This window comes from Onychomys torridus, chromosome 7 (assembly GCF_903995425.1).
Source record: "Onychomys torridus chromosome 7, mOncTor1.1, whole genome shotgun sequence".
Classification (NCBI taxonomy): Eukaryota; Metazoa; Chordata; class Mammalia; order Rodentia; family Cricetidae; genus Onychomys; species Onychomys torridus.
In genome coordinates, this window is record NC_050449.1 from 67,157,943 (window position 1) to 67,173,795 (window position 15,853).

A 15,853-nucleotide genomic window follows, 5' to 3' on the forward strand; every position below is an offset into this window, starting at 1 on the left:
TGCAGGCAGAAACTCTCATCCACATGAAATAAAACTAAATAGCCATTTAAAAATAAAATTTATAAAAAATGGATAGTTAAGAGGCAAAAAAGGCTGAAACTACTTGTACTTGCAATTATAATTGAAATAAACATAAATTATGATTCAGACTGTGTTGGTCAGCAAAGGCAATAAAAAATAATCAACCCAGTTTTCCACAGTAAGTCTGGATCTGTGTTATTGTTAAAATGGTAAAAAAAAAAAAAGGAGAAAAGCTTCTGCATTAAATAAAAAGCAAATCCTGGGAACTATTCGACTCCACAGCCAGACATCTATATTCTTTGGAATTTAAACGAAAAAGATGTTTATTATCACTGAATTGGCATTTACTGATAAAAGTAAAATAAAATCATTTCTATGGTTTAATTTTAAAAAGTCTTTACTCTCATTGGAATATAGGAAGCACATAAATTTAGGCAATGCATTTTTAATGTTAGAATGAAGCCTGCCGACTGCTACAGCCAGTGTACTTACTGATTGAGGACAGGGGTATAGGCGGTCTTATCCTCATCGATAATAGTGACCATAAGTGTAATCAGCTGTGGCCAGAAGTCCAGGTTCTTGGTGGTCGGTCCCTGGTCTTCCCGAGGAACATCCTGCTTCTTACTCTGTTCACATGGCAAGCAACAGGCAAAAGAGAAGATCAGTGAGGGGGCTTCTGTGGCATGTGCTGCCCTGTTCACCAGAGGAGCAGAGAAGCAATTCTGAAAACACGTGTAGATCATGGAAAGAACAAGCTATGGAGTCCAGGTTTCCTGTCTTCACTGAGTGGATAGAGTCAGCAGCCAGCCTCCTCACCCTAATCTCACATTTGTTTAGGGTTAGCTTCCATCAGCCTTTGATTTGGCTCTGGAATGTAGGCCACTCCTCTCTCTGAATGCTATAAGCCTACAACCTTAGGAATCATTCTGGAAACTATTCCTTTAATATGGCTTCTTCCACAGAGATCCAAGCTTATGTGTATAAAGGTGTGTGTGTGTGTGTGTGTGTGTGTGTGTGTGTGTGTGTTGGGGGGGGAAGAAATGGGCGGATATTTATGAAGCCTAAATATTTTGTTCAAAATCATGATGGTAATATTTGAAAACTCTAAGTTGTCTGGTTACACAACCAACCATGGAAAACTCTACAACTAGCACCTGCTACATGCTTCGTCTGTAACCCTGATTCTACCTACAACTTTATTAGGTAAACTTCATGTTTGTAAATCTACCTTTTTCTTCTTTTATTTAAATCATCTTTAATTTCTTCCCAGTTCTCCACACTGTCTGAATTCTTTAAGGATCACCTCTGGAAGACGGAATGTGGCGTGGGATGGTCTCACTTTAAGGTTAGGGAGTATGATAGTAATGGTAAATGTCTTATGTATAAATTTCATTTACAATATATAAAATTCTTTCCAACATGCAGGTAAATGATCCTTATTATTTATTTTACTGAATACCCTACTTAGAGTGCTTATTTTACATTTACTTGCTAAATTTAGAGAAAAAAATGTAAAGGGAGACATAATTTCCACTCAAAAGTACAAACAAGTAAGATACATGGCATCTTTTTCTAAATCATTTTTGCTATGTCCAGAGTTATCCAGAAACCTCAGTTTGTGGCTCAAGAACACTGATGTAAATTGTGTACTAGATGTGACATGGTTCAGTCTGTTCTGTACCTAATCATCATGTTTTCTGTTGAGACCAGAAGTTAGTCATCCTGTGCTAAATGACTGTGTGTGTGTTTATTTTTGAATGTTTACCAAGACATATAACTTAGCTATGTTTCAATGAATCATCCCCTCATTACCATTTTCACTTAAATGAAAACACAACCCAACAGTGCATTTAGTTTGGCAATAGGAAGGAAGTCTAGAAATCAGTTGAATGGTTCTGGAACCCATGGACATGACTCTTAAGGTAAGACAAAGCTGATATGACTACAACACACAGAATTTGTGTACTTATGTGTGTGCATGCGTGGGTGAGTCCTTTAAAGGAATGGTGGCTGACATGACTGTAGTTCAAGACAGTTAAGCAACCGTGAAAGGCTTTGGTAACAAGTTATATCTATGCTGAGACTCTGAAAGGCCAGGACAGAGAAAAGAGTAAAATGATATAGAAGTGAACCTAGATATTTAAAAAGAAATAAGCTTCTATATGCAATAAAAACATAGGAAGAGAAAATATAAAACCATTCACTATATAGCTGTTTTATAATGTGTTTGCAACTTCCCCTCATGATAAGGTAGTTGTTTAACTCCACAAACTTCTGAGATAAAGATATCTTAGTTCCAGCACTTTGCAGGTTAAAAATAGGAACTCTGTAATTGGCTAAGAAATAGGGAAGGAGTTTTCAGACACTCAGGCATCTAAGATCCCTGTCAAGACCAAGGTGGGCAGTTTATTGGCTAGGAAAAAGGAGAGCATTTATCTGGGTCTACATTTAGACTGGACTTGAAGATGAGGAGATTGAGTGTTCTTCAATCTCCAAGGTAACCTCTGACAGTCTTGACATCTGTGGAAACAGCCTTCTTGCTTTTCTCTTGTGCAGACATGCCAACTCTCCCTTTCTGTCCATTATCTCTTCTGTCTCTAAAAGCTGTACAAGAGGGATCTTCTCAACTCATCAAGTTAAAATAAAACACCCGTCAGTCTTGAAGATTGAACACGCAATGACTAGACCTCATACAACAGAATTCTGACCCATGGTAAGCAGCAATCACTCTAGACAGCTAAACCACAGCTTCTGTAGCAACTGAGCCAGACTAGTCAGTGCCTGAAGCACCTCAGCAAATTTTCCCTTGTTCCCAAATCAAGACCAAGCAGAGAAAGCCACATATGATCTTAAAATAAGCCACAGGAACAATCCATTTTTATTAGTAGATTCTCAGCCAAAGTGTCTCTCTGCTAATGTCTTCACTCATCAACCCAGGGCCTTTTGTGTGGTCATTCTGGGTGAGGCTTTCCTTCTTCCCTGCTTGCCCTTGAGTCTTTGTCTAAACAAAGTGATCTTGGCTGATTTACTTACTTTATATAGACAGAACTATATTTCAAACCAATGTTTTCATGGTTTGCATTGTCTTCAACTATTTCCAAATGTTAAAGGCTTATTATTGTCTATATCCTATCAATATAGGAACTGAGGGCTAGCATAATAGCCACTTCCTATTCTTATCTTAAAAAATTAAAAACATAGGTAACATGAAAATGTACAGCCTTCCTTGTTCTTAGTCTTGACTTCAGGTCCTAATTACATGGTTTATAGACACAATGACAACTATTGTATACTAAAAATACCAGCTAATTATTCTGAGCTTCATATCTTAAGTAAATCTTTACAGTAAACCGAGTTATTGGTGTCAAAGTTATTGGTGGAATTCCTGCATCTGTTCTGAGTTCCTGACTGTCATGGCTATTGAGCACTTATCTGCAGTTTGAGAGTTATAGGCATGGTCAAGGGCTAGTTCATCTCCATTTGATGTCTTCTTCCAGTTTTAGAGTGTTCCCACTTAACTTCCACAACCTGCTGTACCAAAGATTCCTACTAATTTACTAATTTGTATTGTTCATATCACCATGGCCTTTTCTTTTACTTTTCCCACTAATGATGATTTCATTTGGTGTAGCTTTGAGGGTCATAAGAAATGGGATCTGGACTCTGGGAAGATCCAGGAGGTTCCAGGTTCCACTCCCAGCTCTTCATAGACACCCCACTCTGTTCACCCAAACAGAATGCCATTGTAATGACACAATTGTGTCTACGATGACGTTAAGATCCCTAATCTTGGCAATCTTAAAAGACTAACAACACCTTAATTACATTTAAGCAAAATGACATGAATCTCTGCTTTTGGTTTGGGGACATCACAGTAGACATGGCAGACAACAAGAAAATACCCTGTGAGGGCTTCTGTCTAGGAGGAGAAAAGAATGGACAGAGATGAGCTGTTGAGGTGTTTCAACCTGCTCTGAGTCACTTGGTCAACCACAGCAGAGAGGTGCAAGGCCCAGTCTTGGTCATCTCAGAGACAGACTAGAACCCAGACTCATGCATTTCAAGTGAAATCAAGGAGAGTTTCTACAGACAATACAAAAGAGGAGAGGATGCCAAAGTTAAAGTCAATGTAGAACTCAAGGCAAATTTTGTCCTTGCTTCTCAGTGCTGCCCAGAAATTCTTGGTGATCCCACGGGATGGAACACTTCCCTTGTTCTCTACCATACTTGAGTCCTGGAAAAAGTCAGAAAAAGCTAGAAAACCAGACCTTATGAATTCAATGTTTTGAAGAGAATCTGTCATCACTTTTCTTCCTAGAGTTAAAAAATGCTGAAGACAGTAGAAAACAGTCATATTTTATGTACCAGCCACAAAGATGCAGATGAAGGTATTTCTCAGTAGAACAATTGGGCATTTTGAAAGCTGTTGATAAACAGTAACATCAGTATTTTTTCATTAGGGAATATTTTTTACTTTCTGTACTCAAACCCACATAGGGAAGACCTGACATAGCTAATAGTGTGTTACCCTGTACAAATGGGGAAAAAGAATCAGGTTTGATATTTCTAAACCAATGTGGTTGTCAATTTCTATACAATGCAAACTCAACATGGTAAATTGTTTTTCAAAGTTGATAGCACAGCGAAAATTGCCAAAAAGTCAAATTATGTATATTACACATTTACATACACATACACACATATATGTGAACATAAAGACACCAATAGCAGCAGTATGTTGTGCACCAATAGCAAAAGCTGCTCTTCCAAGTTTGGCAGTCATTTGAACAAAATTGTAGAGACATTGAATATACTCTAAGTGGAAAAGAAAATGCCAGAAAACAGCAGCTTTGTTACTGTCATGGGATCCACCATCACTGTTTTATTCTTTCCTCACTCATTACCTGGAAAGAAAGCATCCTGAGTATATTGTTAAAATAGCTCTCACCGGTGCTGGCTGAGTCTCCCTGTATTATCTTAAAGCTCCATAAGCAGGGCCTCCTTTGAAAGACAGTCCTGTTGCCCTTGACTTCTCTTTCTGCCTTTGGCATAATCATCACCTCTCTTACTTAGACCGCTTTCAACGTCTTCACCTTTGATCTACCTACTTCAAAGGTTCTTGCTGCTATTAATCTTTGATGCCACTGTCAAGGATGCTCTCCTCATTGCCTGGATTTTACAGACGTATGGGAAGTCACTTAAGCTCTGCCTATGAATGGGAGAGAGGTGAGCAGTTATGCTAATGAAGCAAGAGGCCTGGACTCCCTTTACTGGACGGGTCTTGATCGTACACTTGGATAGTTAGAGTCAACATTCTGACACCCCATCTGTGTCAAAGATAATTTTAACATCCACACTAGACGTGTTTGGGGAAGCTATGTGTCATATCCCACGCAAGGAATCTTAAAGAAACATTTTGAGTCATGAAACAAACCTGCGTTAGGAATTGCCATTGGCCAATGCTTTTCTAAGCCTGAAGCACTGGATGGCTACATCACCATCACCTGGGTGTGCACTGAAATACACTGGCTTTTACAGCCCTTGTGGTGGGCCTGTTAAATCAGAAAAGCTGAAAATATTGCTAGGGACCAAGACTTAGCTACACAGCACTGTTCTTATGAAGTTGTCTTCATGCTCATAGAAAAAGTCCACCATCAACTTGTAATTTTATCAGACAAAAGAGAGCCTTCATTTAAAAGAAAATGTGATACAATTTCTGCAGAATGCCAGAGTCAGCCGGACGTTTGCTAGATTTTGCATTTGGTCATGACATCAAAAAACTTTGATTTCACCTCTCTACCCAACAAGGTTCCAAAGTTACACAGGTCCCCAGTTGTAGGAGGTAGCAACACAACTTGCTGACTGTTTATGTGGCAAACAGACAACTGCCTCTATGCTTCAATGTTACATCTTTTTATAAAACTTTATTCTGTACATTAATACTCCCTAGGAACAATCATGGTCATCCTCGAGTTGTGCACTGTTATTGAGAACAACAACATGACCAAACAGGGGCTGCCAAGATGGCTTAGTGGTTCAGAGGACTGGGGCTGCTCTTGCAGAGGACCCGGGTTCAATTTCCAGAACCCACAGGGTGGCTCACAAATGTCTGTTGCCAGGGAGCCATAGACCTCTTTTGGCGTCCTAGGGCAATGCCTTTGTGGTAGACATATACGCAAGCAAAACACTTACACATGTAAGATAAAAATAAGTAAAGTATCAATTGTTTAAAACATAATTGACTTAGGGTTTCTACTGCTGTGATGGAACACAATGACCAAAAGCAACTTGGGGAGCAAAGGTTCACTTCACTTACTCTTCGTCATTAAAAGCAGTCAGGGCAGGAACTCAAACAACACAGGAACTTGGAAGCAGAAACTCATCCAGAGTCTGTGGAGGAGCGTTGCTTACTGACTACTGTCTTGCTGCTCTTCATGGCCTGCTTGCTCAGCCCACTTTCTTATAGGACCCAGGACCACCAGCCCAGGGGTGGCACCACCCACAGCAGGCTGGCCTCTCCCACTCCAATCATTGATTTAAAAAATGCTCTACAGGCTTGTCTATAGACGGATCTCATGGAGGCAGATTTTCACTTGGGGTTCCCACCTCTCAGATCTCTAGCTTTTGTCAAGTTGACATAAAACCAACCAGCACCAAAAGGAATGATAGCTGTAAGCACAATAAACTAGAGAAGATTATAGTGTGAGGAGAATTTTAAATTTCTGTGATTATAAGCAGTAATGTAAAGGTGCCAGACACTGAGCCTGCTGAGTCAGCGAATGGGCTTCTACCCCCTTTTAATCCCATTGCAGCAGCCACTGGGTGTATTAGTCATGAGCTGAGAGAGTGGGGAGCACAGACAGCTAACTACAGTATTTGTGCATCATACTTACCCTCTGTTAATTGACTTGCAGTCTTACAGTCACAGAGAAATGGATACATGCATGGCAAATACATGTAGGATCCATTTTTAGGTTCGACATGGAGATTTCCTGTACAGCACGCCCTGGAGAAAAGGTGTTTCTATGTTGGGTTGTGCCTAAGTGACTGGGAGAGTGGGATGAGAATTTTCATGACTCCCGAGGTTTCAAACTTCTCCTTACACTGTGCTGAATCTCTAGTACCCCGAGTTCCATCCCCAGGACTCATGTGGAAGAAGACAGCTGACTCCCGAAAGCTGTCCTGTGACCTCCGAGCATGCCAGCACAAACACAATGAATGAATGAATGAATGAATGAATGAATATTTTCAAAAGTGGGGCCTTCTGGAGGTGACTACATTGTGAGGGTAGAGCCCTCATAAACACAATCCATTCTTGTATGGAAGAGACCTAAGAGACTTATTTACCCTTTACCGCTTGGACCATGTGAGGATTTGGTACTATCTCATGACACTAACTTATTCGATACCAAATCTGTAGGTGCATTAGTTGGGGGATGTCCCAAACACCTTAAGAAAGTAAATGTTGAGTATGTGGTAGAATGTTGATTTAAATAAACCAAGATTTAAATGGCTTTATGCTGTAGCCAAGTAGAGAGGGGGAAGGTGTTCACAAAATCTCTTCCCTTTTCTTGGAGACATAGCTATCTATACTCCAGGGCAAAGTTAATGATGGTTTCACATACAAACCATTCATTGGGGGAAATAATGCTTTCTTCCCATGCATGTGGGTGGCTGTGACCAATAGATGTGGCAAAGGGTGAGACAGATCTGTGTGTAGGCCAAAGTCTTAAACTGACGGCCATGTCTCTCAGTACCCCTGTTCTCATAGTCCAGCCATCCTGCTGTGAGTTGTTCATTCATGGAGTCCAGAAGAGGTCACATGAGCAACAGGTGTTCCAGCCAACAGGTGTCACTTGCCAGGCCCATGAAGATGCCAGATGAGAGACTGGACCTCACCTCAGTCCAGGCAAACCAGCCAAAGCCACATGCAAGAGAGATGGCTGCCACCACACTGTTCTTTGCAAACTATTGGCCAAATAAGCTTCATTTGAAAACCATTGTGTTTTAGGGTGCATTGTAATTTGGTAGATTAACTCATGCACCAAGCATGATCCTGGCATAAACAATGAAATGAATGTTGATGAGAGGCTGCATAAAGTGGGCAGAAGACCAGGGGTTTCCAGCAGCAGGTGAGTGGAATCAGGAGACCTGTTGGTAGGAGCAGGAACAATGTGAAATGATTTATTTATTTATTTATTTTGGCTAGACAAAGTTGATACTTTTTATTTAGTGGGAGGAAGTGGGCATCGCTGTCTCCTGTAGTTTGTGTGGACAGCAGAGAATAATGTAGATAGAGAAACCCCAGGAGACCCACCCCACTGGCTTTCTTCCAGCTGTGTAGAATTACAGGGAGAGATCAGCTGAAAGGCAAAATGCTCAATTGTTTTCTAAGAAGAATTCAGAAAACTACAAGGTGCCAGGATTTCCTGGGCTATAACAGTTATATATTCTCATCCTCGATCCCTTCAGAAGGTAAGGATGCTCTAGGGAGCAGGACACATCCAAGGTGCTTAATTTCATGGTTATGAGACCTTACAAGGAATCTGGGTCCCAAGAACAGCCCTGAGTCGTTCAGAATTTAGTCAATGTGTCTGATACATTTGATAAGTATCTTCAGCCCATCATCACATTGCTGGTTGATTTTTAATCTAAGATAGGGACTCATCTCATCAGCATTGAGGATGTTGTTATCTAGTGAAATGCCCAAAGACATTTGAAATAAACATATCAGGTTTGGACAGAAAGGAACTAAGTCTGTATGAAGCATAATAAAATAAAATGAAACACAGTAGACCTTTGTATCACCAAGCATCTAGTGGCAATAAAAAGCAAGTCAGATCCTAGACTGTAACAGTGAGTCAGTCAGTGTTTATGGAGCAAGAAGATGACTCAAGGTCATGGCCAAGAACCTAGAGCATGGAGCCAAGAGTCCAGAGAATGAAACAGTACAGAGAGCAGGAATGGGCCCAGAGACATTTAAGGATTTCTAAGGACAGATACTTAAGAGACTGTCCCATCTCTGATCTATTTCATTTTCAAATAGAAATATAAATATGTCATTTTGATCAACTCACTTTATATTCTGTGTGTGTATGTGTGTGTGTGTGTGTGTGTGTGTGTGTGTGTGTGTGTGTGTGTATGTGTGTGGTGGGCACAGTTTGCTCCCTATTTTCTGGAATCTAAAGGAAGCAAACTTGAGACATTGAACATGGAAAGGAGTCCTGTAGCACGCATCTTAAAAGGTATAATTAATAAAAAAACTCAAGAGCCAGGTATTGGGGTGAACTCTGAAAGATCATAGAAGCAGAACAAGCCACAGCTAACCTCACCTTGACAACTCCTCATCAGATCCTGTTTCCACAAATCTTCAGACTGAAAGTTTCTGAGTCCTCATCCGAATGGATCTCAGCTGAATTGCTGCTAAAAGCCTAAAAGCTTCTAGTTCCTGGTCCTCATGTCTTATATACCTTTTTGCTTCCTGTCATCACTTCCTGGGATTAAATTATGTGTCACCATGCCTGGCTGTTTCCAGTGGCCTTGAACTCACAGAGATTGGGATGGATCTCTGCCTCCAGAATGCTAGGATTAAAGGCGTGTACTACCACTGCCTAACCTCTATGTTTAATATAGTGGCTGTTCTGTTCTCTGACTCCCAGAGAAGTTTATTGGGGTGCACAATATATCAACCACAGAGCCCAGCTTCCTCTGTACCTTGTGATGTCATATTAATTGTCATCTTGATAGGATCTAGAATCTTCTTGTTTGTAGAGTTTATTCTTGTAGCTACAGTACTTATGGAAGCTTGAATCCTTAAAGCCAGCAGATCAGTTTCCCTGACTTCAGAAGCATCCCCAAAGTCCCCGTCAAGGGGTCCTGTGATTGTCAGGCCTGCTCACTGTATTCAGTCCTTTTCTCAATTCAGACCTAGTAGGAAACTCAATTCTACCACTCATTAACTTACAACACCTGGGACTACCTGTGTGAGATCAGCACAAGATCAAGGCAGACCTAATTCTGGCATATATGGGGAAGATGACCTCCAGCTCCCACCCCTTGTAAGTGAGGTGGGGGATATAGCTCAGTAGTCCAGCACATGTCTAGTTTGCATACGTCTGTAGGCTCTGTTCCTAGCATTGCAAAGAATAAAAATAAAAATTCATAGTTATTTGAGATCATACATCTTAATAAAATAGATTTTGTCAGTCTGCAGTCTACATACACCTCAAATATCATGCTCTACATAGCAAACAAATTCATTTTATATCACAATTAAAATTAACTTAAAATTGGACTAGTAAAATTTGACACATTAATGAAGACCTATTTACTTTTTGTGGTTATAACTCATTGGCTTTTTATAAAAGATTTAGTTTCCTTGTGTCAGTGGAAAACACTCATACTATGTTGAAAGACTGTCTAGTGGGGAGCCTTTCTGAAGGTCAAAAACCCCTAAAAGTTATAAATAACTGGAGTACCTGCTTGAAACTTATAAATAAAAAACCTGACAAGATGTCAGGGTAGAAATCAGAATGATTAACTGGAAGGCACTACATTTTGGTTTCCTCAGAAGTGGACCAAAGCTGAATGGAGGTGTTGCAATTCAATGAATTAGCCTGGTTCTGGTGGCACACAATCACATCAGGACATAATGTCAGGTTGTTGGTGTCTGATGTTTTAGATTTGAAAAGGGCTTTAGAGATTTCAGATCCTATTTTTCTCGATGCCTAATAAGTTTGCATTATTATTATGTGGCATTTCTTTCTTTCTTTTTTTTTTTTCCACTACACCGTTCTTTGCAAATTACTGGCCAAATGAGCTTCATTTGAAAACCATTGTGTTTTAGAGTGCATTGTAATTTGGTAGATTAACTTGCACCAAGCATGATCCTGGCAGTATAATATAAACAATGAAACGAGTGTTGATGAGAGGCTGCATGGAAGTGGGCAGAAGATCAAGGGTTTTCCAGCAGAAGGTGGATGGAATCAGGAGACCTGTTGGTAGGAGCAGGAACAATGTGAAATGATTTATTTATTTATTTTGGCTAGACAAACTTGATACCTTTTATTTAGTGGGAGGAAGTAGGCATTGCTCTCTTCTGCAGTTTGTGTGGACAGCAGAGAACAATGTAGATAGAGAAATCCCAGGAGACCCACCCTACTGGCTTTTTTCCAGCTGTGTAGAATTACAGGGAGAGATCAGCTGAAAGGCAAAATGCTCAATTGTTTTCTAAGAGTTCAGAAAATTACAAGATGCCAGCTGGAGTTATACTCAGTTATGTGCTGTGGGATGTCTTCTCTATGCTGTGAATATGTGTGGCTCCCATTGGATAATAAATAAAACTGTTTTGGCCTATGGCAAGAAAGCTTACAGCCAGGTGGGAAATCCAAGCAGAGAGACAGAGAAAAGAAGGGCAGAATTGCGGGAGACATCAGCCTGCCCTCCAAGGAGCAACATATAATGGGACACAGGTAAAGCCACGAAGCACTTGACAATACATAGATTAATAGAAATGGGTTGGGCTAAGTTATAAGAGCTAGTTAGCAAGAAGCTTGAACAACAGGCCATAGTGTTTGTAAATAATTATTACATCTCCAGAGTGATTGATTATTTTATAAGCAGCTGTGGGACTGCTGACAGGAGAGATTCATCCAGACTGCGGGGCCAGGTGGGACCAGAGAAACTTCCCACCTACAGTTGTGGGTGCTAGGAATGGAACTCAAACCCTTTGTAACCATAACACACACTCTTAAACTCCAAGCCAGCTCTCCGGCCCCTCTGGTGCGTTCTTTCAATTATGCAACTTCTTACTAGTGCCGGAATCATTACTTAGGAGTTGAGTGTCACATGGGGAATATGATCCCAAGGACAAGTCAATTGCCAATGCAGTTAGGATGTGGACCTCTTGCTGGCTTGTAGTTCAGAGGCATAAAAGGAGAAAGAGTCAGCAGAGGCGATACTTGGCTGATAATACAGTTTCCAAATTAACCTTATCCTAAGTAACGGCAGTTCAACCCTAGCAGTGTCCAGATGAAATTGAAAAGGGATATTGAATCATTCAACAGGTGCCTATTTAACTTTTCTTTAGCTAAAAGAACTTTAACAACAACAACAACAACAACAACAACAACAACAACAACAAAATCTGTGTCATTCTATTTATAGATGTAAAAACACAGGGATGTTCAAGTTCATTTGTGGTGGTGACTAGAGAGAACTCATTCTTTCACATTCTTTGCAGTTCTGGAGGGTCTTTTCATGTACACATGAGCTAATCCCTGCTTAACAGAAGCGTTAATGTTTTCCCCTAATTAACAGTCACGAGCAGTTTCACCATTGCTTAAGAGAACAATGCCATGCTAATGAGCTCATTCTCTTTTATGAGATGGATTCTGCAGCTTAATAATGATAGAGAGGATAATCCTAAAGTTAACATTTACTGAGCATCAATTCTGTCTCAGACTGAAACAAGAGCCTCACTCCTAACAGCCCCTCCCCACAACTATGCATTTGTTTATCTGGGTCTATTCCACAAAACAAGGGCCAACTCTCCTTTGCTAAATGGAACCTCTGCCTGCCACATGAGTACTGAGAACTGAGCGGCCACTCCGTCCACAGTTATGAAGAAGGTGAACGTGGGTTAGATGTTAGCATCACTGTGTTGCAAGAGGGAGGAATAAGCTTAGATGTGGAAAAGTTGAAGAAGGTGTTTAGATCCCAGTGTTTTAGGCCCACTGTTTAAATGCAGGCCAGTCAGGAGAAATGAATATAGAAGTCTCTTCACAGAGGAGGGGACATTTGATTTGGTTACAGAAAGACCATTGGATTCTTAAGACATTATTTAAGAAAATGGAAGAGAAAGAAGACAATTCGACTCCCACAATAGCAAAGTGGACATTCCATCAGACTTCAGAACAATCCCCGTTGTAGCTGGAATTTTCTCCAGTCCTGCCCAGCCCCATGGATCCCACAACTGCTTATAAAATAATCACTCAGAAACTTATATTAATTAAACTGCTCAGCCATTAGATCAGGCCTACCACTGACTAGCTCTTACACTTTAACTCAGCCCATTTCTGTTAATCTGTATGTCGCCACATGTTCCATGGATTTACCTGCTGCCTTTACATGCTGCTCCCTGGATGGCAGGCTGGTGTCTCCTCCCCTCAGCCTTCCACTTCCCAGACTTCTCATCTCTCTTTGTCCTGCCTATACTTCCTGCCTGGCTACTGGCCAATCAGCATTTTATTTATCAATCAATCATCCACAGCAATCTGTTCAATAGATAATGCGGGACTTGAAAAGTCAGTCATGGTGCCCCAGGTTTACCCATGCCTCAACACAAGGTGAAGTCCCAATAGTAAGAAATCATGGGTTAGTATTTACCCAAATGCAAGGCCAGGATCAGGGTGAGCAAGGCAAACTCCTTTGACTACTATGCACTCATACAGCTCTGAAAGTTTTAGCCTGGTAGACTTTGCTTCTGCTGTCCCAGTCCAGGTACATATTTTATTCTGCACAGTGTTAGTGTCCTTTGCTGCTCTGAGCTCCAGAACTATGTTTTCTAACACAGTGCCACCAGTCACTAGTCAAATGTGATTATTCAAATTAAACAGGATTTTAGAAACAGTCAGTCTTTCATTTTTTCCTAGTACTGACTCAAGTGCTCACTAGCTGCAGTTGGCTAGTGGCCACGGTATTGGACAGGGCATTTCTCCAGCATCATGCACGATTCTATTGCATGGACCTGACTTGAATCAGTGTTCTCTGTAAGGACAGATGCCCTGATCTTAACTGGGACTAGCACTCAAAGCGACTTCAGGGTGAGGGCAATGATGAGAGCACCATTTCTAAGGATGCCATCTGTTGAGTCATTTTCATCGTTACTCTAGAAGCTGATCTGACAAAGAGTTAATCTTCATGCATTCCACCTTATGTTTACTGAGCAGATACCCTATGCAAGACACAGTATGAACAATAGGTGGAAAGAGATTTTTCAAAGACAAAGCAGACTAAAATGCTCACTTTAAACAAATACCTGTCATGTAACAGGTGAGCTGAGGTGTCCCAGAAAACATGTAACATGAGCAAAATAACAGTAATTTGTGTACAAAAATAACATCATGAAGAAGAGCAAAATACCAAGCAGAGTTGGGAAAATTACCCACTGTTACATATATCAGGCAGTTGTTATAGGAAAGGTGGTATGTTGAGCTTAGGGATAGGCACGATTGAGAACCATGAGCATGGTAGTGAAAGAACTTTCTGGATTGCTCAGACTATAAAGTGTGTGAGGCTTGGTTTAGCTGGTTGCATGGTTCTTTCTGATCCTACAGGTTCTGAGAAGCAATTTTAATATAATTGGATCTGAGTACACAAACAGTAATGCCATTAACAGTTTCCCTTGTACATAATTTAGCTTTGTAAATTGTAGGGTCATGCTTCCCCTGAGCTTTGTTGATAAGCATTGAGATTTCCCTATGAAAAGATACAGCTGGGAGAGCCAAGAATTCAGGATCCAGCTGGGTCTCAAGGAGTAGTGCTCTGCTCTGTTCCAACAGGGACAGTAGAATCTTATATCCACTAGATGGTCAGATGTATTTTAAGCATCCAGGACAGAGACATCTAAATATATTTTAAAACTGAACAGACATTTCTCAGAAAAGCAAGAAAGATGCCCTCTATGGCTTTTCTGTCAGGATATTTGGGAACACACAGGCCTGTTGCTATAACAAAACACCCAGCGCTTAGACATTATTTAGGAGAAAGGTTGGCAAGAAGCTTTTTGTTCCTTTGCTGTGTCAGATTCCTCTTTTCTAGCCAACCTGATTTTCTCAATTATAACCAATATCCTGAGTCAAACACTTAAGGAGTTATTTAATAGATACCATTTCATCATTGAACTGACTATATGTCAAATACGTATCTCAACAAAAGCCATAGTCAGGCCTGGTGAAATGACTCAACAGGTAAAGAAAGGCATTTGCTACAAAGCCTGACAGCTTGAATTCAGTCCCAGAGACCCACAAGGTGGAAGGAGAGAATCCATTCCTACAAGTTGTCCTCTGAGCTTCATATATGAACTGTGATATGCACACACCTCCACCTCCAACAGATAAACAAGTATGTTAAAGGAATACTTTGCTTAATTCAATGTACAAGGTATAAGGTACATATGCAATTCTGTGCATCAGTGTGTGTATTCTTATGACATAAAGAAATAAAACGCTTTTGGACAAAGATGCCTTTTCATCCTGGGGATTTGAAACTGGGCTAGAAGAGTAAATCTCAGGCAAAATTAAAATCTACCTTGGTAAAGCCACAAGGGAAATCTCGGGGAGGTAGACATCAGCACGCTAAGCTGCTGGCCTCTTTGTGACATTCTGCAGTGGCATGGAAGAGAATCCACTATCCACAGGGTGGAAAGGCAGCATCAGAACAACACATGCAGCCCCAGCAGCTAATTCTGAAGAGCAGTATAATTACAACAAGCCAGATGCTTTTAAAATCAAATTAAAGCCCTTTGTATCTGGGAAAGAGATGCTTAATCTTAAAGGGAGTCATTAATAAAATAGGACTGGAATGACCCACATGGGTAGGACTGAAAATTGTGTGCATTGGAACAAGGACACAATCACAAAGTCCCCCCTCATACTACAAAGCTAAAAAAATAAAATAAAATAAAAAATAAAACAAAACATAACAAAACACTTAGTTCCAAGTATCTCCAAGATAGGTAATTGTATCCCTTCCAAAACCCAGGATATTCTACCAGTGATGAAGATGAGTGGTACAAGTCCCCAGGAGAAACACAGTGTGATCAGGGACTTCT

General features: G+C 40.5%; 1 protein-coding gene across 5 annotated transcripts in view; it reads right to left on the reverse strand.

Moving 5' to 3' along the window:
• Positions 1–15,853, reverse strand: part of Unc13c (unc-13 homolog C) — a 427,893-nt gene that overhangs the window by 147,500 nt on the left and 264,540 nt on the right. For all 5 annotated transcript variants that reach the window (XM_036192012.1, XM_036192007.1, XM_036192008.1 and 2 more), the window contains one exon: positions 514–647. In XM_036192012.1, coding sequence (XP_036047905.1) covers positions 514–647 — 134 coding nt within the window. The remainder of the gene's footprint in view (positions 1–513; positions 648–15,853) is intronic.